Source organism: Rhinolophus sinicus, linkage group LG12 (genome assembly GCF_036562045.2).
Source record: "Rhinolophus sinicus isolate RSC01 linkage group LG12, ASM3656204v1, whole genome shotgun sequence".
NCBI classification, from domain to species: Eukaryota; Metazoa; Chordata; class Mammalia; order Chiroptera; family Rhinolophidae; genus Rhinolophus; species Rhinolophus sinicus.
This window is the reverse complement of record NC_133761.1, coordinates 33,085,576-33,110,025: the sequence shown is the minus strand read 5'-3', so window position 1 is coordinate 33,110,025 and position 24,450 is coordinate 33,085,576. Positions and strand designations below refer to the sequence as shown.

General features: G+C 40.0%; 1 protein-coding gene across 1 annotated transcript in view; it reads left to right on the top strand.

The window, feature by feature from the left end:
• LAPTM4B (lysosomal protein transmembrane 4 beta) overlaps positions 1-24,450 on the top strand; it is a 73,070-nt gene that overhangs the window by 17,962 nt on the left and 30,658 nt on the right. The window contains exon 2 of the mRNA XM_019714996.2: positions 5,544-5,655. Within this exon, the coding sequence (XP_019570555.1) occupies positions 5,544-5,655 (112 nt within the window). The remainder of the gene's footprint in view (positions 1-5,543; positions 5,656-24,450) is intronic.

Sequence of the window (24,450 nt, the reverse complement as noted above, 5' to 3'; positions counted from 1 at the left end):
TGAACTGACAACCTTGTGGTTGAGAGCCCACTGGCCCATGTGGGAATTGAACCGGCAGCCTTTGGAGTTAGGAGCATGGAGCTCTAACTGCCTGAGCCACCGGGCCGGCCCCATATTTGACCTTTTCCATTTGACCGTGTTTAGTTGTTGCCATGGCTAGTTCCACCCCACCCCACCACTTTGCACAGACCTAGGTCCTCATGGATCACCCTGTCACCCCACTGAATTTACATCATCTATGGTGTGCCAAATTCCCATCTGTAATGACGAGCTGGGAAAAGGAGGAGGGACACATGCTAGAATGGGGTTAATGAATTTATTTATTTAATATCTAATTAATTTAGTAATATGCAATAGCAAAAAACAAAGGCAATTGATAGAATATGTTAATGTCAGAAAGTAAAGGTGGTTAAGACTAAACTATATATGATAACAATGTCTCGTCAAAGGAGTACACATACGTATAAGTTTAAGAGATCCCAACATATGTTTACTATTGCTCAAAAATCACTTGGCTAAATATACAAATAACATCAGTAAGGAGTATCCAAAAGCAGTAATAAGCTCTATAGTATGTAACTATTACAGTAGATGTCAAAAGCTCACCAAACTGGGGGAGAACAGTACTGGAAAAGTCATAAATCAAAACCTTGCCAGGTCTGTAGCTGAGAGAAACTCAGGCATCTCCCACACTGCTGCTTGCTAGTTCCAAAGAATGCTGCGGTTGTGGTCTTTGTTGTTGTTAGAAGTCAAGGCATCTTCTGATGCTATAAGCTGCAGTTTTGCAACTTGATGCTGTAAATTTTTAAGGTGTTAACAATCTGAAGGATTTTGCTACTGTTGTTGTAGTTGTAAGTTAGGAAGTCTTCTGACACTGTAATCTGCAAACTGCATACAAGTTCTCAAAGATGCTAGAATGATGACAGTTCACCAACAAAAAGTCTCTACTGTCCATTGAGGCAAGTTCCGATCTCTTACTCCGAAACAATCCAGTCCTGAAAAGCAGTCCTGAAACAGAAAATCTTCTGAATAGCAGTCTCTTGAAAGAGCAGTCAATCAATATCAAGCCACCTGAGATCTCACTTACATATCTCTTTAGATGTACCCCAGAGCCAAGTTTTGTGTTCCTGCCTCCCCTGTCAAGGAATAGGCAGTTCTGGGAGGGTTCTGCAGTTAATGATAAAAAAAGAAAACATATTACGTATCCGGCTGAAGGGCCAATTCATCCGGATAAGCAATGTCTCCTGTTCTTGCTTGGAATCATCAATCAGCCCAAGGCCTTCCAAAGTCTGGCAGTACGCCTCTCACGTCGTCCTGATATATCTTAGCTACTTCTTCACCTTATCTGTTGATGTGGGCGAAACAGACAGAACAAAGAGGGAATTCTCTCAACCCCTGATCAAGAATTCCTTTAACCCTAAGCTAAGCTAACCATCACCGCACAGCACAGACAGAAAAGCGACCTCATCTCATGTCTCCCCTGCTTGGGAGAATGAGAACAAAGAGGGAATTTACTCAACCCCTGATCACAACACAGAAATCACCTCACATACAGGAACAGACAAAAGCTAATAGGCAAAAGCGCACATCAACCAATGAAGGCAAATTTTCCTCAACATCTATCCTATACCATCCAACAATTCAGGTAATAATACAGTAAGTATGTGTCGGCACATGCCTTCTATTACGAAACATTCACTCTGTGATTAGAAGCAAAATGGCGAGACATTTGTGATGTATAATGGCCTTATCATTACATCTTAGTTCTACATATATCTCCTTTCTCTGGACTATCTCACAAAGAACAAGGGCACCTGGAATGGGACTTGGCCCCAGGACTGGGGTCTGTGGCTTGTGAGCACAGATAGTAGGTACATAGGGCTAGAGGTATAGGAGCAGATGACAGTTATTAAGCATCTAGGGCAGAGCTAAGTATAGGAACCAGGATCCACTCTGGAGTGAGACGAATACACCAAACCAGTAGTCAGAACTCTGTTGTCAGGAATGATGTGACATGTTCAGAGACTGAGCAGGAGAGAGCAGGAATGCACAGGAGACTAGATACACAAGGCTCTCAAACTTGAGTAGGCAAACAGAAAAACAGAGGTCAGGCTTGCAGATCAAAGATTGAATACAAAGAAAGGATTAGAGGCCAGATGGACAAGATAAAAACATGATTATTTGGAAATTCTACAAGTGCTTTTCATAGTCCTTCAAATGATCTTCCTTATTTCTGATAATGACAAGGCTTCAAATATCAGAGTCTTGTTTGCTTCCCTCTATCCTTGCATCTAGTCATTTTCTAAGTCTCTAATAATTGTTCCTCCTTGTGAAAAGGCCTTGGGGTTCAAACCAGGGCTCTTCAACCCATAGATCCTAAGATAAAGTCACTTAACCTCTCAAACTCACAAGTAAGATCTCAGTCTTACAGGGTTGGCAGGAGAATTAGAGATGAGTGAATAAAACCCTAATTAGGTCTCAGCCAGACTATTGCAATAGTCTCCAGACTGGTTTCTTGCCTCCGTTTTAGCCTCCCGGCCTCTTCCAGCTTGAATTTCCTAATGACATAGCTCTGATCCCACCTCAGAAACCTTTTAGGCATCTTTATTAACTATTTGAATAAAGCCCCAAATTACTGTTGTGGTTTTGAGGACCTTCCCATATCTGGCCCCAGTCTGCATTTCTAATTTCATTTCCTAACATTTTCCTCCGTATATTATGTTCCAACCAAATTGAAATACTTGCTATTTTCAGTACAGGCCCGTCTCAGTGGCCTTAGTCATACTTGGACTTGTTCTTTTTTATGCCTCTGAGGTTCTAAAAAACCTTCTCATCTTTCCAGTCCCTGTCCAAACGCTACCATCTTCATTGTACCTCCCAGTGACCCCGTGGCTTTGGTATTGTCTTTTTCTGATAATGTCTTTTTCTGAACGTCATTGTTCTTTCTCTGAACTCTTGTTGTGCATACTGCTTTATGCTTTGTGTTATTTGGGTTCATGACTTATTTAACCTTATATTCTGGGTCCTGGGGAGTTCTTCCTAAGCACTTAGCAAATACCTGATCTATTGTAGGCAGTTAGTTCCTGTATTATGATAAGTAAGCCAGGTAAGGGGATAATAATGAACTGATTAAGAGGTGACAGGTCCATTGACACTGAAAGGACAGAAGAGTAGCCGCATAACATTGGCTTAGAAGATCTGGAAACCAGGTAATTTTCTGATGCCAGCCAAGCGCTTTCATATGGTTCTTGTTCAGGTGTGAAGAGATAAGGGAACTAATTTGAATGGCTATTGTATGCCACTTACCTTTCTAGGTGTTTTGCGTAATTTACTCATTTGAACGCCAATCAGATCACATTCTTCCCTTCCTTATTATTCTCCACTGGCGTCTGGTTACACTTAGAATACAGTCCAAACTCCACAACTTAGCCCTGTGGATTCCCTAAATCTGGGCCATGTTTCTGTAACGGGATACACTGCATCACCTCACCTTTCCTTCTCTTACCCTCCCTACTCGACCCTTCATGAAAGCACACCCGTGAATCCCAAATTTACGTTTTTTCTTTTCAACCTTAAAACCGACTCCATTACATTAACAAGTACATTGGCTTTGTATGGTACTTCACATTTTCAAAACATCTTCTGAGGTTATTTCATCTAATCTTATTTTAGTCCATAATCTTTGGACTGCCTTTTCCAAAGGTAAGAGGATAGAGGGAAGGAAATGCCAAGAAAACTCTACAGTTTATCTAAGAACATCTTTGCCAAACGTCATGTGCCAGTTGTAGGACTAGTTTGTACCTTCTGTTAAGCCTCAGGTATCTTCTGAAAAGTTTTCTTTAGCTTGAATTTTGCTAATCATACGTTCTTTAAAATGTACCATGAAGTTTGTTTGATCTTTGGAGAGAAAAAAGAAATGGGTAGTTCTAAAAACCACTATGGGAAAGGTGATTGGTCGATAGGAATAGGAGGGAGTTTACTTTTTACTTTATACCCTCTTGTACCTCAAAAAATTTTTTAACCACATGCTTACAGTATATTTAAATTAGTTATAGGTGCATGGTCTGGGAAATTGCTCTTTTCATATATATATATATATAAATATATATATATAGATGTGTGTGTGTGTATATATGTGTGTGTGTGTGTGTGTGTGTTTGTGTTTTCCCCCCAAAAGTAGTCAGACCATAGTAAGAAAAAAAAGTTACTCCAAATCTTAACAATCCTAACCACTGAACATTGCCATTTAAAAATGGATTCCCGAGTGGATATTTTGTAAAACAAATAACTTGACTATTTGAACCTCTTCTATAAATAGGTATTTCCAAATAAGATTTTATAGTAAGCTATGCCTTTAGTTAGTAAAAGAGTTTTCTCAATTTTTGAAGATTCTTCATTTCTTTCCACTTTGACAAGAGTAGAACATAGAGTTCTATCATACATTTCTAAACCCAGAAATAAGGAGGAATAACAACCCAGTCTCAGCCCATCACAGTTGGTACATGTGCATAGTATACAGCAAGGGCAGTTGGGAAGAATAAAAGAAGTAGAAATACAGGAAATAGAATGGTCAGAATTTTGCAGTTGGTTGGATGTAGGGCATAAGGAAGGTGGGAAGCCCAAAGATAACCAGGTTCCAAGTATGACAGGAGACTTTTAGAGATTAGGTTTTGAAATTGAAATTTCTAGATTCAAATCTTATTTCCACAATTTATTAGCTGCCTGATCTTGGGCAATGATCTTAACCCCTGGCCCTCAGTTATCTCTTCTATAAAATGGGGTAAGTTAGCACCTACTTCATTAGGCTATTGAAGGGCTTAAGAGAGAGTATCTGCATAAAGCACTTAGCATAGTGCATGAGTGTTTTCCACTTTTGATTATTAGTGGTGATGCTATTTTTTAAGACAGAGAACAGAAAAAGAGGAACACAAGTGGGAAGTATTTAGGAAGATGATTTCCGCTCAGACTATCTGAATTTGAAGTACCCAAAGGAAATGTATTCAGCAATTTCTAGAAGACAGAAATGTGGGCCTAGGATAGAAAGGGGCTCATGTGAGCTACGCAGGAGTAAGGATGCTGGCTTTGCCATTAAGCAGCTTTGCATTCATTTTCTGACACAGTTTCCTAGATGGTCTCAAAGCTCTGATTGAACCTATGAAAGATGTTTTTTTCACCTACAGAAACTTGTGGTTGCTCATTAGAGTATGTGGCTAATGAGAGTTTTTGTGCTTTTCCACCCACTAATGTTAGGGCTGCTGCATATGTTTGTGCCTGTTGTTCACTGCTCTAGGGTGCTGGCTTGAGGGGACAGTGAGGTAAAATCCAGCCATCATCTGGGCACCGATCAACGGGCCCTTGGCTGCATCTGAGGGGGCTGGCAGTGTTTCAGCCTTGGGAATGTTTCCCTGCCCTCCGGTAGGTGGAGCTCAGTTTTGCAAGTTAAGTCTCTGTGGAAGTTAAATTCCATGTGGTCAGTATAATTTTCTCTCATAAGGACTTTATATTAGGTATATTGCTTAATTGTTTTTTCTTTCTTACTGCAGATCATCAATGCTGTGGTACTGCTGATTCTATTGAGTGCTCTGGCTGACCCAGATCAGTATCACTTTTCAAGTTCTGAACTAGGAGCTGACTTTGAGTTCATGGATGATGCCAGTGAGTACATCAGAGAGCAATTGTAGATATTTTGGTATTTTCAAGGGCAGGGAACCCGGCTGCCAGTTCTTCCCATTAAATTACAAATATTGATCGATAGGCCCATTTGAACTCATATTTAACTTTCCATTGGTGCAAAGCAAATCAACAAATATTTATGTGCTGCCCATGTTCTGCCTGTGTTCTAAGTACGAGAGTCTAAATGAGGTATCTTTTATTTTTCTTTTTAACATGTCATGTTAACTTGCCCAAGTTATTGCTTTGTCATAGTCTTTTTTACCCCTGCCTTCTGGTCTTTTGGGGAGGAGACGGAGTAAATAGAAGGAAGTTAAAAGGATACTGTATATCTTATTTTGTCTTCTATTGTGTTTCATTATTTACAGTTCTTCCAGGGGGTGATCATTCTACAGTTTAGAAATTATGTTGCTGGTTATTTGGTGGATTTGGGGCCTTTTTCTGATAACTAGAAACATACACAGGGATGTGAATGTGGATAGACAGGGAGAAGGCTAGGCACCCAGCTCTAAGATCACAGGAACCTGAACATTTTATAAGTATAATCACGCTGTGTCCTGCTAACTGAAAGGGGCAGTGCTGTACATATTCCAAACAAAAGGTCATGCAAATTTATTTGTCATTGGCTTTTGAAGAACTTTAAATACATTTGAAAAAAAAATGTGGCTGGGACAAAGTGAGTAAAGGAGGAGAGTGGCTCAAGATGCAGGTTTAGAGATAAACTGGGAGTATTTGTTGACCTTAAACAAATAGACAGCCAGATCTCTCTCCAGCAAAATGAGTTTATTCCAGAACAACAAAGAATTGAAATTCAGGACATGGGGTCTAATGGATAACCATCTGCAAATCCAGAGAAACAAAGGAGAGGAGGGCCTGTTTATGGACTTGGGAGGGGTTGTTGTAAACAAAGAGTCCCCTGGAGGAAACTACAAATTCAAATTCAAGTGAATTTTCATTGGCTCAGTTATGGCCGTAAAGTAATATCACTTTCTGTTGAAAATGCAAGGTACGTCTCTTCCTTTTGGGGTCAGTAGTGTGTGTTGAGTGACAGGAGTGGGAGAGGTCTCCCTTCTAGCCTCCTGACTCCATTTTAAATGAGGTTTCTGTTTGTTAATTTTCATGCTTCCAGAAGACACAGTGAGGCTTGTGGATTTTATCCTCAGAGTGAGAAAAAGCTATTCAGTGGTTTTAAGTAATTCAGTGGTTATGAACTGATGTGTTTTAAGGAGATCTCTTTTGTTGCTGAGTGGACGATGCATTTAGGGGACTGAATGTGCGGGTACAGAAGCAGGTAAACTGGTTTTGGGGACGTTTCTCTGCAATACAGGCCACATTGGGGATGGGGATGGGGATGGGGATGGGGATGGGGATGGGGATGGGGATGGGGATGAGGCTGGGTTTTGGAGGTAGAATTGACAGAACTTGTTGGGATGGGCAGTAAGGGAAAGGGAGGAATCTAAGATGATTCCTACTTTCCAACCTGAGTAAACTACCTACCTCGTTATTGGGAAGAGAGAATCTGGGGTCAGGAGATGGGAATAAACCTGAGAGAGATAACTCAATTTTTATTTAAGTGACTTAGCTTAGCATAGTCGTTAAGAATATAAGCTCTGAAGCCAGAAGACCTTAGTTACCTTAGTTTTAATCCTAACCCTGCTATGTATTAAATGTGTTAACATCAGGCTAGTTACCTTGTGTGCCTTAGTTTCCGCCTCTAAAAGATAGGGATGATCATAGTATCTGCCTCATGGGATGGTTGTGATGATTAAATAAGTTAGTACGTGAAAAATGCTGAGAATGGGGTCTGGCCTATGATAAGTGTTCAGTATATTTTGCTGTTTTACTAGCTATTCTTATTTAGGTATACTGTAGTTGGAATGTGAGTTATCTTAAAGTGGAGAGTTTAAAAAGGTAGTTGGATATGTGAATTTGTAACCCAGAAAGCTAGCCTGAGGTAAATTTGAGGACAACAACCTCAAATTGGTATTTATGTTAGGGAAACAGTAAAGAGAAAAGAGAAGGGGGCCCAGGATTGAGCCCCAAAGGAGCCCCAACATTAGAGTTCAAGAGGAGGAACCTGAAAACAACTGAAAACAACTGGTAATAAAGGGAAAACCAGGAGACAGTTCATATCCATTCTTTCACCGCCATTGCTTCCTAGTATGTTCTGAGAAGTTAGGGCATTATATATTGTCTTGGGGTTGGGGACCTTGTCAGACCGAGACCTGACTTCTGCTGTTACATTGTTCATTCTCTGTATTCTGAACAATGCTGTTACTCTTATGAATTCTTCTAAACAGGACAATGAGCTCCATTAATATTAAATTACTCTCTGCCTTCTTCCCCAGAGTTAAAAGACTATCTAAGCTATAAATACAATGTTTGACTGACACTCAAAAATAAATGATCTTTCACTGTTTCTAGCAGCAGGATTCCTTTTCTAAGGTAATTGAGGTTAGAAAAAGAAGTTTTAAGTGATGCAGCAATGTTCTATCTGAATCACATAGTAATACTGCATGCCTTGTTCTAATTGCCAGAGATTAAGCTGGGTAATGACTATCTGACTCTATAGGCTTAATTTAGCCTCAAAGGCTTGCTGGTGTTTAAGACTTTAAAATAGTAAATGTTTTGTAATGTCCTGGTTAGTAATTGCAGTGCATTTGAGGTTTCTCTCATATTTCACATATTTGAAAGGAATGAGAGGATAGTTAGTAATTACTTTTATTGATCATTTAAATCACATGTTAAAAAGGTACAGAAGAGTGGATATTCACTTGAGTAAATTCTTTTTTTTTTCCACTTCCTTTCTCTTACATTTCCTTTTCACATGTTTTGATCTCTTTTTTTAGTTAGTTTATAGGTCAAAAGTTATGTCTGACAAGACTTTTTTCTTTTTAAATTTTTATTGGGGAATATTGGAGACCAGGACCCATCAGCTTTATGTCAAGTCATTTTATTTCAATCTACTTTTGGGGAGCGCAGCTCAGCTCCCCATCAAGTCATTGGTTTTTTTCAATCTAGTTGTGGAGGAGCAGCTCACTGGCCCATGTGGGAAGCGAACCAACGACCTTGGTGTTATGAGCACTGTGCTCTAACCACTGAGCCAACCGGCTGCCCACTGGCGGCTCAGCTCCAAGTTCAAACCATTGTTTCTCACTGGCCCATGTGGGAATCAAATCAGTGAACACTGCGCTCTAACCACTGAGCCAACTGGCTGTCCGCCTTTCTAATATTTAACTTACATGTGGATAGAATTTAATAGTCTTTGAAATGGGTATAATCAATTGCTTTAAATTGTGCTTGAAAATTATGGAATATAGCAATTTTAAATTGATATCTTTTTGGAATGGTGGTACCTTTCTGAAGATGTTATTGAGAAATAGAGTAGGAATGTGTCTCACTTTTCTATGTGATCTTTTCTTAAAATGATCTGGTAGAGAAAGCCAAATTCCTATTACGTACATCTAAGTGGGGCATATAGGAAACTCTGCTGGGATAAAGAAAGAAAATTTAAAGATTTCCAGCCCTTTAACATTTGTATTTTTATGTAATACAAAAATATTAGTAATAATACATATTTATAATTTATAAATAAATGTATATTTTTATGTTATAAAAACAATTTTTTATATAGTCATGTGCCATTCAGTGATGGGGATACGTCCTGAGAAATGTGTTACTAGGTGATTGCCATTGTGTTAACATCATAGCTTGTACTTAACACAAACCTACATGGTATAGCCTGATAAATACCTAGGCTGTATGGTATAACCTATTGCCCCTAGGCTAAAACCTGTACAGCATGTTATTGTACTGAATACTGTAGGCGACTGGAGCACAGTGGTAAGTATTTGTATATATAAACATAGAAAAGGTACAGTAAAAATACAGTATAAAAGATAAAAAATGCTATAGCTATTTGGGCACTGACCATGAAGGGGGCTTGTAGGATTAAGACTGGAAGTTGCTCTGGGTGGGTGAGTGAGTGAGTGAGTGAGTGAGTGGTGACTGAATGTGAAGGCCTTGGACATTGCTACCTACTGCTGTAGACTTTATAACACTGTGCTCTTAGGCTACACTAAATTTATAAAGCAACATGAGATTAAATCAAGCACAAGAGATAATCATACAATCAAGAGATGCAGTTAATGAGATGAGGCTGCTGCCGTCACAGTGTACTATTTTACAAAAGACTTTGTTGTAAGTAGAAAGAGTATAATAAAAAGTATAGTATAGTAAATAAACCAGTAACATAGTCATTTATTTTTTATTGTTATCAAGTATTATGTACTGTACATAATTATATGTCTACTTCTATATGGCTGGCAGCACAATAGGTTTGTTTACACCAGCATCACCACAGACATGTGAGTAATGTGTTGCACTGTGACATTATGATGGCTACGATATCACTAGGTGATGGCTGTTTTTCAGCTCCATTAAAATCTTATGGGACCATCATCATTAATGTGGTCCCTCATTGACTGAAACGTCGTTTGTAGAGCATGACACTACTAGGAAACAATGAGGAACTGTCATAGATGGGAGAAAACGAAGGAGACACAACCACATGCAGTATGAGGTCTTGGAATAGGTTCTGGAACAGAAAAAGGAGAAAATAGGTGAAATTCAAATAAGGTCTATAGTTTAATTAATAGTATCATACAAATGTTAATTTTCTGGTTTTGATAATTACACTATGGTTAGATAAATTATTACGTTTTTTGATAAGTTGTTACTATTAAGGGAAGCAGGATGAAGGGTATACTTGAACTCTGTTGTTTTTTGCAACTTTCCTGTGTAACTTAAATGATTTCAAAATAAAAAGTCAAAGAAAAAATTGTTTATTGATTTAGAAGATCAAAGGATAATGTTTGAAAAACATGTATATGTGACATATTACTCATATTTTACTTTGAGTAGAAGTAATGACATTTTTGTAAGATTCTAAGGGATTGGCAATGAGCTATTAACAGGAAGTGTCGGTACTATGCATAATACCAAACAGCAGATTATCCAAATTAATTTCTGATTAATTTTGCAGATTTGTCTGTCTAGTCAAACTTATTTTATTCATTGGGTAGACACACCTGGCCTGAGGAAGGAAATGGCCATAAAAATCATTAAGTATTAATGGTTATCCATATATGATCACCGGATTTAGGAAAAGAAACCATTGCATATAGTGGAGAAAAGATGGTCTTTTCAATAAATGGTTCTGAGTGAAATCAATGAGAAAAAATAGATGCTTCAAAGGAGATATGCATATGACCAATAAGCAGATAAAAATATTCTCCGCATTATTAGTTATAAGGGAAATGCAAATTACAAGCTCAGTAGTGAATCCTGTCCCCCTCCAAAATGGCTAACATTAACAGAATTGACAATAAAAACTGCAAGTGGTGTTGCGGAAAAGCGGCCAGCACCAAGAGACTCAAGCGGCATGCAGGGATCAAGGAGAACACAGCTTTATTACGCCGGTGGGCTCAGCGGGATTGTTCCCAAAGACTGAGCACTTACTGGGGTCGGGCGCTTTGTCTTATAGGGTTAGGCCTTCGGGTTGGGGGGAAATCTGGCTGGGGTGCCAGGGAGGTCCGTCCCTAACAGCTGTGATTGCTCAACATTTTTTTGACGGGAAGACCTCTAACTGCTGTGTTTGCAGGAAATTGCTCTGATATGGTATCGGAGGAGGGGGGGGGATGGAAGCTCCTAGTGGTGGTGCCTGCAGGAAAAAACGTCCCAACAGTGGTACAACCAGAATTCTTAAACTGCTGTTGGGAGTGTAAATCATATGCCCACTTTGGAAAAACTAAGGCTAAGTAAATGTCTACCCTATGACCCAGAATTTTCACTCCTAGAAATGTACCCCACAGAAATGAATGCTTGTGCCCATCATAATGTTACTGGGAGTGACATTTTTCTAATATTCTTGTCTTCTTGAAGGAAAAAATTCAGTCAAGAGAAAGAATTAAGGGAGTTGCAGAAAAGCAAGGTTTATTAGTAAAAAAGTCCACTCCAAAACATGGAGCAGGCTGACCGAGAAGACAGGGAAGCAGCCTCTCCTCACATACATTGTGTGAGAATTGTCTTTCCCGCTCCCTCTCCAGTATCTCTCATTCTCCCAGCTTGCGTGCCTCATACTCGCTTCTTGCTCCCAAGGTTGTTTGAGCTCATGGAAATAGCTCTGAGAAGCTGGGTGTACATTCTGATAAGCAGGATGTTTTCCCCTCCCTCTCCAGCGTTTTTCCTTCTTGCTTTAGGGGCAGGTGTGAGCCTGCTATCCTGCTGAGCTAGTTGTTTTGTGTCCGCCTTTGTTTATAATATCCTGCAGAGCAGGATATCTGTGACCTAAGTAAGAGCAGCTGCAAGGGGCCTCCTAACTGAGGTTGGTTCCCTCCTCTGCTCATTTCTACCTTTCTACCTACCCTATCAATAAGCCATGAATAAAAATGGTCAGTAGCTTTATTTATAATAGCCAAAAGTTGGAAACAATCCAGATTTCTACCAGTGGTAGAATGGATAGGTATGGAGTGATCATAGATGAAACAGTATAGGCAAAATAGGTGATGGGGATTCATTATACTTCTCTGTGTATACTTATGTGTTTCTGTGTATGTTTGGAAGTTTTGATAATAAAAACTAAGCAACAGAAAAAAAACACAGGATAATCAGCTGGGACTTTCCATAATGGCTATTGGCACCACGGAGCAGCTCTCCTTGCACTGTCCTGAAAGGGCCCCAGGCTACCTACCTGCTCTCTATTCACAAACCCACAAACAAGCGTGGCAGTCTGCACAACTTGTCCCCTTGTGCATACTCGTAAAGATCCCAACAGTCTTGAGGAAATAGACATACATAGGCAACAGCAAGGGAAACTGAGCCATAGGAACCACCTGACTCTCTATGCTCATCTGCACCCTTCCCTGCTTCCATCTATTTATCTTGTAAATCACATGGCTCAAAAGTTTGCATATTCTACACCTTGCTCATTTTCTTAAAAGGATAATTCAATGAATACTTATTTTCTAGGAGATCTTTTTACAAAGATGTAGATGTATGAAGACCACTAGGGATAGTGAAGTAACTTGGATAATCAAGGCCAGGTGTTACTGTCCCTAGACCTGAAGGAGAAATGGGAGGGAGGCTGGGGTTACTGGAGCTGGGAATGTGTGAGTCATACAGTTAACCTCTTCATAAGAAGTGGTGACCTTTGGTCTAGGGCCATAGCCAACCCAGGGCAACCTGATAGCCAGAGGTAGCCTGGCTCTCTATTCTCATCCCTCTCTCTAATCTCTGGGCTCCTCACTACCTGAACTCAATTAAAGCCAGAGGGTAAGGGAACCCTGTTGATAGCCCACACAGGTCAACCTCCTGGAGCAGAGAACTGGATAATGAAGAGTGGATTTGGAAAGACAAATGGAAGACCTCAGAATCATTCACCTACTTATCCAAATGTTCTACTTAACCAAACTATTTTGCCTGGTGTACATTTCCATACTTTGCCTACTAGAGTACCATGAAAAAGTTTGCTTAATGTCTTTTAAAAATTAGCTACATTAAGCTTACAGAGTCCCTTGATTTGTTTGAGTCCCTAAGTTTGCCAGGTTGTGTAGGAACTAAATTAGCTTAGGTGTCCAGTGCTGCTCCTCCTTTGCTCTTTCCTCATCTGCTGCTTCTCTGATGATTCATTTTGTTGTTTGCATTTGCATTTTAATGTTTTTGAAATCAGAGTGTGATTTACAATTTAGCATAGATTTGCCATAAGGATCATTTTTTTTCTCCAAATTTTTATTTTGGAAAAAAGAAAACCTTTCAGAAAAAGTTCATGTATGATGAACACCAATCTGCTTTTTCACTAACAATGGACTACCTTATTCTTTATAGAATTATCTCTTATTAAATATTGACTAAGTATAAAACAGTTTTTGTAAAACATATCAAATAATGGTGCTACAAGTACTTGTGCACCCACTACTTGATTTAAGAAATTGATTTTGGGGGCAGCCGATTGCCTCAGTTGGTTAAAGCACAGAGCTCATGGCACCAGGGTCACCAGTTTAATTCCCACATTGGCCAGTGAGCTGCGCCCTCCACAACTAGATTGAAAACAACAACTGGACTTGGAGCTGCTGACCTGTGCCCTCCATAACTAGATTGAAAACGACTTGACTTAGAGTTGATGGGTCCTGGAAAAACACACTGCTCTCCAATATTCCCCAATAAATTTTTTTTTTTTTTAAAGAAAGAAATTGATTTTCACCTTACTTTCCAAAGAGCCCTACATGTCCCTTCCTCATTGCATATCTTTTCCTCTGACCTCAAAGATCCCACTCTTCTGAACTGTTTATCATTCCTTTGCTTTTCTTTATAGACTTAACATGTACATTTATATCACTAATTGATCTGTTTAATTTTCATGTGCTTGAACTTTATATAGTGGATTCACATGGTGTGCTTTCTTCTGAGACTGGGTTATTCAGTTTTACTGTGTGTTAATGAGAAAATTATTCAGACATGTATTAAAGATGGTAAAGAAGATTTTATTCAAGAGGGACTACAGCAATAGGGGAGGGAGATCGGGCTCAACTCCCATGCCAGCAAGCACAAGATTTATCACCAAGAAGCAGGGTAAGGGGTCAGTGGATAGAAAATTACTAAGAGGAAACATCAAGGCTACGGAGATTTTTTTTTTTTAACTTTTATTTATTTTAAGTGTTCTTCCAGCCGCCCCAAGGCTAGGGAGATTATTGCTAGACAAATTCAAATGGGGTTCTTGCTTAAGGTATGCCAGGATGATAAGTTGAAGAGGGTTGGGGGGTAAGAATTTGATCAGATAGCAGGGTGATCAGATACCAAGTGTGAGGGATTTTCAATAAATTGTCTCATGATTCGTGCCAAAGCTGGACTAAATGGGCCAAGGACAGGGCCCAAGGTGTTTGGGCAGAGGAGGGAGTCTTTGGGCAGAGGAGGGAGTCTTTGTTGTCTACATCTAACTGAGAACACCTAATCTGCTTCTGGTGTCCAGCTGCAAGGGAATCTGGAAAATTTAGATTTTAGCTTTTTCTAGCATGTGCCAAATAGGAAGACACGTTAGAAAGAGGGAATGAATGCTTACTGCCAGTTCACCATGTCCCCAGCAAGTATGTTTAAGTGTGTGGTAAAGCGAATCCTAGCCTTCTTTTTGAGAACTCTTCCATGCTTTAGCATCAACTTGTCTAGGTCTCAGGAAATCCTGTTGTGTTTTGTGTGACTATGTTAAATTAATCTGGTTACATCATTTTTTTTAAATGGCTTTATTGAGGTATAGTTTATATACCATAAAATTTACCCTCTTTAAAGTACAAGTCAATGATTTTTCATAAATTTACAGAGATGTGCAACTTTAAAAAAAAATGTCTAATTACAATTTATGCCTTTCTACTTAATGCACATCCTCTTTAGTGGCCCATAGTAGTGTTTCCAAAATTTCCCATGTAAATCATGGATGTCTTTTATTAAATTTATTTTATTTCCTTCTCTTCAGGTTTAGTCACACATCGGTTCTCCAGTGAACATAATCACAAAAATCTAAATGCTGTTTATTGGTTTGGTTTTCTATTGTTATGTAAGCAACCTTTATGAGACTTAATTATGTCACTATAAATTTCTCAATATAAAAGTGTGGTTGGCAGGAGCTAATTTCCTTATTTTTGAGAGTGAGGAGTTAAGAGAGATTCCCTGAAGTTGACGTAATTACCTAGTTAACGCTTCCTAAATTTTTATAGCTTATTTTAAATCTTTAGGCCATATAACATGGATGAAACTTGGAAACATTATGCTAAGTAAAAGAAACCACAAAAGGTCACATACTGTATGATTCCATTTATGTGAAATGTACAGAATAGGCAAATTCAGAGAGACCAAAAGTAGGTTAGTTGTTGCCAGTGGCTGGAGGGAGGGGAGAATGGGGAGTGCCTGCTAAGGGTGCGGGAGTTCTTTTGGGGAAAACAAAAATATTCTGGAATTAGTGGAGATGGCTGTGCAACTTTCTGAATATACTAAATGAAACCAGTGAATTTTACACTTTTTTAAATGGTGAATTTTATGGCATGTGCATTATATCTCAACAGAAACATTTTATGAGGGAAAATAAGACCCAGCCCAAATAACCATGTCCTTTGATAAATTCTTTATTGTTCCTCTTGGATGAAAATAATATTGCCTGCTCTGAAGTCCCCTAACTCTTCATTTGTTATCTCCTATTGAATATCTACCTCTCTTCCTAGTAGATGCTAAGCATCTGAGAACAAAGATTATATCCTGTTAATCTTTGCAGTGCCACAATGTTTATCCCATGTGTCATACAGGGTGTCATGCGGGGTCTCAGCTCCCACTCCCCACATAAGAACGCAGGACATGGTGAGGCCAAAAAGGAACACCCACGGAGTCATAGATGGGGGAGTCATAGATAGGGGAGTCATACCACTATATTCTCGCTGGCAGCCTATATTCTTGCTCGTGGCCTATATTCTCGCTGGTGGCCGGGTGAGACCCCGAAGTAGGATCCACACGATCCGCAACCCACCAGCCACTTTTCTGCCTGCTAACAAACCAACCAGCCAGCACAGCCACGGCAGTTACATCAGCAGCCAATTGGCCAACTGGCTACAGCCAACAGCCAACCACCACCCGAGCCAGCACCCCCCCCCCCAACGAGGCCGAGAGCCTGGAAACTGCTCTCTGGGACTCTGTCCCCACAACATGATACATGAATCTATTGAGTATTCATGAAATGAATTTTGGGTTTAAGAATAAAGTTATAAATTAGCAAGTTACAAAAAACTCTTCTGTATGAATATACTTCAATAAAAAATTATGAACAATCATCACACACATTCAAAAAGTATATTAGAACCTTCAATAAAAAATTATGAACAATGATCACACACATTCAAAAAGTATATTAGAACCTTCCTCCTGTTTTAGGGGAATAAAATTATGCCGTATTTCTTTTTTCCCCCCCTCTTTTTCCAGCCCACCACCACTTACCCCCCCTCCCTCCTCTGGTTTAAGCCATTATTTTCTCTGGTCAGCTGCTTACAGCAGCTCTCACAGCTGGCCGCACACTATGGCTGCCGGCCACTCACATTCACTGGCCGCTCATGGCAGCCCACAGCAGCACACGGCAGTCCACGGCCACTCACGCTGGCTGCCGGCCACTCCTGGCAGCCCACGGCAGCCCACGGCAGCCCAGCTCCAGGGAGAGCTGTTGTTCACAATCTTAGCTGTAGAGGGTGCAGCTCACTGGCCCACGTGGGAATCCAGTCGGCAACCTCGGCATTAGGAGCATGGCGCTCCAACCACCTGAGCCACTGGCTGGGCCCGCCTTATTTCTTATTGTTCCCTAAGCTTTTAGTCTTAGAATGTGAGACCCCTGGAATAGGTACTTGAACATGAGTTTTCTGTTTGCCCCATGGGGTTTGAGGGCTCTGTAGTTTGCTCTGAGTAGTTCATACCATTGCTATGAATTCAGCTGAAAATTATATTTCTTTAGACATAATGGTGAGAATATACCCGAATACTGTTTGTTTTCATGAACCACAGTGCCAGAAATTACAGAAAATTGAGACATAAGAATGACTAGGCAAGGACAATGTGGGAACATAAGTCAGGTAGTTAGCTAGCTAGCTACAAGTTTTATGGGACGGAAACAAATCCAAGAAATAGAAGAGAAAGTAGAATTAGAAGTAGAATACTTAAAGAGATTTCAGGGAACTCCTTTATGTGCCTATTCTGTTTCAGTGATAATTGACTTGAGTATCTGGAAACATTTTCTAATTATGCCTTTTGTGGCCTATAGTATAGCTTTTTATAGGATCATTTTCAAATTAGAACTGCATTATTAAGGCAGGAATTTAATTTAGGAAAGCATGTGAAGCCAGTGTGCTCTCTGACTTTGGGTTTGTGGAGCTACTGTGCAAAGAATAACTAAAGGATATTCCTGTCACTGACCAGTCTATTACTGATTGTAAAAATCCCATTTCTTCATTTGCCTGTGACATAATTGAAAGGAATGAATTTTAATTCCTCAGAGTAGTTCTCATGTTTACCATGATATGCTACACATTATTTCAGGGGAGTAAACATGTGCCAGGAGATAGAATGTACTATATTAGCCCATTTTATGTTACCTATTTGGTGTTTTTATTTGATTTACACTTTGGTTCTACCTAAGTTATCTCATATGCTTGTCATATATTCAGTCTCTTCAATGTGGTTATATAATTACTTATCGGAATAGAATTTTGAATATTTCATCATCTCAAATTAACATTTTTTATGGTAAATAGCATCTCATTGAGTGGTGATAGGATACTTTATTTTATGACTTTCATTTTATTTGTACCTTTCAATTTCTCCGGGTTTTACATTTTTTGAAAAACGTGGAAGTTTAAAATCTTTTCATGGTGGGCCGGCCCGGTGGCTCAGGCGGTTAGATCTCCATGCTCCTAACTCCAAAGGCTGCTGGTTCAATTCCCACATGGGCCAGTGGGCTCTCAACCACAAGGTTGCCAGTTCAATTCCTCGAGTCCTGCAAGGGATGGTGCAACTAAAATTGAACACGGCACCTTGAGCTGAGCTGCCGCTTAGCTCCCGAATGGCTCAGTTGGTTGGAGTGCGTCCTCTCAACCACAAGGTTGCCAGTTCAATTCCTCGAGTCCCACAAGGGATGGTGGGCAGTGCCCCCTGCACCTTTGAACACGGCACCTTGAGCTGAGCTGCCACTGAGCTCCTGGATGGCTCAGTTGGTTGGAGCGTGTCCTCTCAACCACAAGGTTGCCGGTTCGACTCCCACAAGGGATGGTGGGCTGCACCCCCTGCAACTAGCAATGGCAACTGGACCTGGAGCTGAGCTGCACCCTCCACAACTAAGACTGAAAGGACAACTTGAAGCTGAACGGCACCTTCCACAACTAAGGTTGAAAGGACAACAACTTGACTGGAAAAAAGGCCTGAAAGTACACACTGTTCTCCAATAAAGTCCTGTTCCCTTTCCCCAATAAAAAAAAAAAAAAGTCTTAAAAAAAAAAATGTTTTCATGATTATGTGAGATTTAGTTCTGGAGTGGTGGTTTTTTTTCAGAACAGGACACGTAATTCTCATTAAGATTATTTTGTTATATTAATACTTTATATTAATATAGGCTATATTAATATTTTTATTTTTGGAATAAAGCTTTGAGTTTGCTTGCTTGTTTACCTATGTCTTTTAAGATCTATGAGGTAGTCAAAGAATATCCTATAATGGGTTGGCTTCCATAAAATTGTTTTCATTATAAACTATGCTTGTATACAATTTGGAAACCATCAAAGTAGACAAAGAAGAAAATAATAAACTTCTGCCTGAGTTTAAGTTTCAGAGATTGCTATAAATTCTAATAGGCTTTGCATATAATAAGTGCTTATTGATGTCCAATTCCTTTTTGGGAGACCACAGGATTTCCCCAGCACTTTGACCCTCAATATATTGCATTTAATCCACTTCCTTCACAGCTAGGTATCATACTGACTCGGGTTAGACTTCTTGGGTAGACTATCTCATCGACCATTTACTAGCTGGGTAACCTTGGGCAAGTTACTTGCCTTCTCTTAGTCATCTTTTTCTTCTCTAAAGTGGGGATATAATAATAATACCTACCTCTTAAGCGTTGTTGTAAGGATTAAATTAAATAACAGTGTCTAGTTCTCTGAGGAAAAAAAGCACATTTATAAATGGGGAAAAGAGAAAGTTGACAATGTACCATATTTCCCCGAAAATAAGACTGGGTCTTATATTAATTTTTGCTCCAAAAGATGCATTAGGGCTTATTTTCAGGGGATTTCTTATTTTTTTCGTGCACGACAATCTACATTTACCGTATTTGCCCAAATATAAGACCTAGCTGGACAATCAGCTCTAATGCGTCTTTGGGAGCAAAAATTAATATAAGACCCAGTATTAGATTACATTACATTACATTATATTATATTATGTTACATTACATTACATTTCTTTACCTTTATCTTTACCTTTACCTTACACCCGGTCTTATGTTATAGTAAAATAAGACCCGGTCTTATATTCACTTTTGCTCCAAAAGACGCATTATATCTGATTGTCTGGCTAGGTCTTATTTTCGGGGAAACAGTAATCATGTACAACAATCTACATTTATTCATGTACAAAAATCTACATTTATTCAAATACAGTCATGCCTTCTTCTTATGGAACATCGTCATAAGTCTCCAAACCCCAAATTATGGCTTGAATTTCTTGCAACTCCATTTCCTGTAGAACCATTGGCCCCAATCTCTCATATCCAGCAATAGAGCTCTCCTTAAATGAGCATTTCTTGTCCATGTAGCCTGCTCGTAGTGCATCGGCAACACAGCTGTCAGTGATTTTATCCCATGAATTCTTCACCCAAGTCATGACCTCTTGCAGGCTAAGCTTCACAAAGTTTCCACGTTGATTTCTCTCCATTCTATTTTCAATGTAGTCAGTGATTTCCATGCACAAATGGTCCCTGAATGACTTGTTTATTGCAACATCAAAAGTCTGGAGATAGGCAGTCATTCCTGTGGGAATTATTATTTGATCTATTCTCTCTGCAAGGAAGGTCTTCGTGTCTTTAGCACGGTGAGTGCTGGCTGAATCAGACTAGCAGACCTCTTTGGCCACCTCACAAAACAAGTGGCAGCATTAAATTGACCAAAGCCCATATAACTGCTTGTGTGCACGAGGCTTTTTCAGTTTCAAGAACATAAATGCCTGAAACACGTTCAACCTTATCTTTCTTGCCCTTAGTGATGATTAGAGGTGGGGCTGTCTTTCCATCCAGACGAATTGCCAAAATACAGGTAATAACGTGCACTTTCATAACTAGTGGGGGAATGTAGATTGGCGAGACACCCCTCTGATCAATTGTTGTTTGAGATCCTTGGCCCATAAACACTGCAGTTTCATCCATAGCAATCATGTTGGAATGTTGGTATTTAGAAAAGTCAATGCCGTCAAAAAAGGACTTGAATGCAAGTGAATGTTTAATAACTTCAGTATCTTCCAGCTTGAATAGTGTTGTTTATCTTAGAGACAGTTGATATCGCTGAAGTAAGCCATCCAGCTAGTGTTGTGATGCTTTGAATTCTTCTGGGGATATTTCTAACTGTGGTGCCATTGCAAGGGCAAATGCTTGAATATCAGCCCTGCGCACAACCAAAACCTTTGCTGTCCTGTCAGCAGTCCATTCACAGATGATGTCTTCCAGCTCAGGAAATAATGGTTCCCTGATGCGATCCACACTTGTGCTTCTTAGCATTTCCCTCGTCCACCTGTTGACTGAGGTTATCGTACTCTGCTCGCCATTTTCGGACCATTCGGAAATCCAACTTCTCTGCAGAAAGCCGTAGGATTCTTCCCCCGGGAGCCCTCCATGATTCCTTTCTTGCACTCCACAGAACAGCTATTTCTTTTTGCACTCATCTTGTCTGGGGGTCAAAATATTATTCCCTTTAAATCTACCATTAAATCAAGTGTTAATTGAAGACTTACGAGACAGGAGTGGCAACAAAAATGGTGATAGTTAAGAATGATGGTCCACACAAAAGCGACAAAAATTTGCAGGCACCAAAATTTAGAAAACGTGTCTATTTCACACGAGTGCTTTGGGTACGTCCATTACAACACATGACGTATTGAATTATGAAGATTCACATTAGACATAACCACGTCTGTTCGTTATCAAGTGCACACGTTATTCATGCATTGTGTCTGTACTCTGATTGGTCATTCGGCAATAAGTCTTCAGTTCATCTGTTTACATAGGCGTTTACCTCTCATCCAAAGGCACCCGCTTGGGAATTTACAAATATTTATATATATTTTTTCTTCTCCCCTTTCTTCTGCCCTCCCCCTCCCCAACTCTGGTTCTCAGTCTAGTTGTGTAGGACACAGCTCCCTGGCCCATGCTGGTATTATGAGCCTTGCGCTCCCCCCCACCCCCCTCCCCGGCTGAGGCAGTCTGTTGCCAGTCATGGGTCGGCCGCTCACAGCAGGTAACGGCAGCTCTCACCAGCTGCCGGCTGCTCACACTGGCTGCTGGCCGCTCACGCTGGCCACTGGCTGCTCATGGCAGCGCATGGCAGCCCGCAGAAGCACACAGCAGCTCATTGCCAGCCAGTCACACTGGTTGCCAGTCACTCAGGGCGGCACACGGTAGCTCATGGCAGCACAGAGCAGCCCACGGCAGTTGACGCCAACCTCTGGCTGCTCAGCTCCAGGGAGAGCTGTTGTTCACAATCTTGGCTGTAGAGGGTGCAGCTCATTGGCCCATGTGGGAATTGAACCGGAGACCTTGGTGTTAGGAGCACAGCGCTCCAACCATCTGAGCCAACGGCCGGCCCTTAATTATAATTTATATTGTCATTTATTTTAATTATTAATGTCAATAATATTTATTCATATTTAATTATATATTAATATTATTTTATAATTCGATATGTCTGTCGTGTTTTGCAATGGACGTACTAAATTCGGGTGTCTGGCTAACGATCTTAACTAGGGCTTATTTTTGGAGTAGGGTTTATATTATGAGCATCCTGAAAAATCATGCTAGGGCTTATTTCCTGTTTAGGTTTTATTTTTGGGGAAATATGGTATATTCCACTGTAGTCATAGCTTTCTGCAGGGGAAAGAAAATGAGCCTAATACCCTCTTTGCTTTGTATGCAAATGACAGCACAAGAATGCATATATGTGTGTGCTTCTGTATTTGTATAAACAGTCTTTCCCTTTGCATTTAAGGAACTTAAAATGCATTTAAGTTTATTCCTTCTATTGGCCATGTAAGATTACTAAGAGATATACATGAAATTTCCTTGTAGGTACCGCTTCCCTCACAGAGGGAAAAGGAAAGTTAATTTAGCATTGAAATTATGAAATAAGCTATAAAACATGTATGTACCCTGAAAGAAATCATGATCTTTTACGAACTGACTAGTACTAATCATCTTTGGAGGCTGTTAACCACCTTAATTTTTTGTTTTCTTTTAGAAAATCAAAGTTTTACTCCTTTAATAAAAATCATCAGCATCGTTATAAATTTATTGCATTAAATCTATACACCAATTTGAGGAAACTTCATTGTTTTAAGATGGCAGCCTGTCTTTGTTGACATCTGCATTCTGTCCTGGAATGTACTTTAAACTGTGCTTCTGTTTGTAAACATCCTGCTTAAAATGTTCTCTCATCTCTGAAGCTGAGGATACAGAGAGGATGGTTCTAAAACTAGAATACTTTCCTTTGGAGAAATAACCTATAGGAAGTGGCAGCCAGGTTGTTTCATGGTCATTCAAAGTGTAAGTCAAAGGAGCACAGTATAGTAGAAGGAGCCAGAGACTGAAATCATAAAAGCAGGATTAGTCAGAGTTCAGCCTTTGATGCTAAGGCTCTCAACAAGTTACATAATCTGAGCCCTAGTTTCATAATCTGTTCTGTGGGAACAATAACATCTACCTCAGAGTTAAGAAGACTAGATGAGATATGTGTGAAATGTTTTGGAAACTGTCAGCACTGTACAGATACTTTACCACATGGGTTTTTGTGCTCTGTTAGCTAGCGATAACCCCCCCACGTTACCTTTAGAAACCCAGTCATACCATACTTTTTTTTTTTTTTTTTTTTAAGATTTTATTGGGGAAGGGGAACAGGACTTTATTGGGGAACAGTGTGTACTTCCAGGACTTTTTTCCAAGTCAAGTTGTTGTCCCTTCAATCGTAGTTGTGGAGGGTGCTGTTCAGCTTCAAGTTGTTGTCCTTTCAGTCTTAGTTGTGGGGCGCAGCTCAGCTCCAGGTCCAGTTGCCGTTGCTAGTTGCAGGGGGCACAGCCCACCATCCCTTGTGGGAGTCAAACTGGCAACCTTGTGGTTGAGAGGATGCACTCCAACCAACTGAGCCATCCGGAGCTCAGCGGCAGCTCAGCTCAAGGTGCCGTGTTCAATTTTAGTTGCAGGGGGCACTGCCCACCATCCCTTGCGGGAGTTGAGGAATTGAACTGGCAACCTTGTGGTTGAGAGCCCGTGCTCCAACCAACAACTGAGCCATCCAGGAGGCAGCTCAGCTCAAGGTGCCGTGTTCAATCTTAGTTGCAGGGGGCAGAGCCCACCATCCCTTGCGGGATTCGAGGAATTGAACTGGCAACCTTGTGGTTGAGAGCCCACTGGCCCATGTGGGAATCGAACCGGCAGCCTTCGGAGTTAGGAGCACGGAGTTCTAACCGCTTGAGCCACCAGGCCGGCCCCCCATACCATACTTTTAATCAGAATCTCCTAAAGATATGGAAACATGGCCTCTTGAATAAATGTTCAGTTTGTACTACTTTGACATAGATATTGTTCTGTTAGGTTGGTGCAAAAGTAATTGCGGTTTTTGCAATTATTTTTAACCTGTAAAACCACAATTACTTTTGCACCAACCTAATAGATCAGCACTGTTCAATAGAAAAATAGTACAAGCATAATATGGAACTTTAAATTTTCTAGTAGCCACATTAAAAGAGGTTAAAAGAAACAGGTGAGATTAACTTTAATATTTTATTTAACTCAGTACATCCAAAATATAATTTCCGTATGTAATCAATGTAAAAATTAATGAGATATTTTACATTCCTTTTCTGTACTAGATACTTGAAAGCTGGAGTATATTTTAATCTTACAGCACATCTCAATTCAGACTGACCTCATTTCAAATGTTCAATGTCCACATG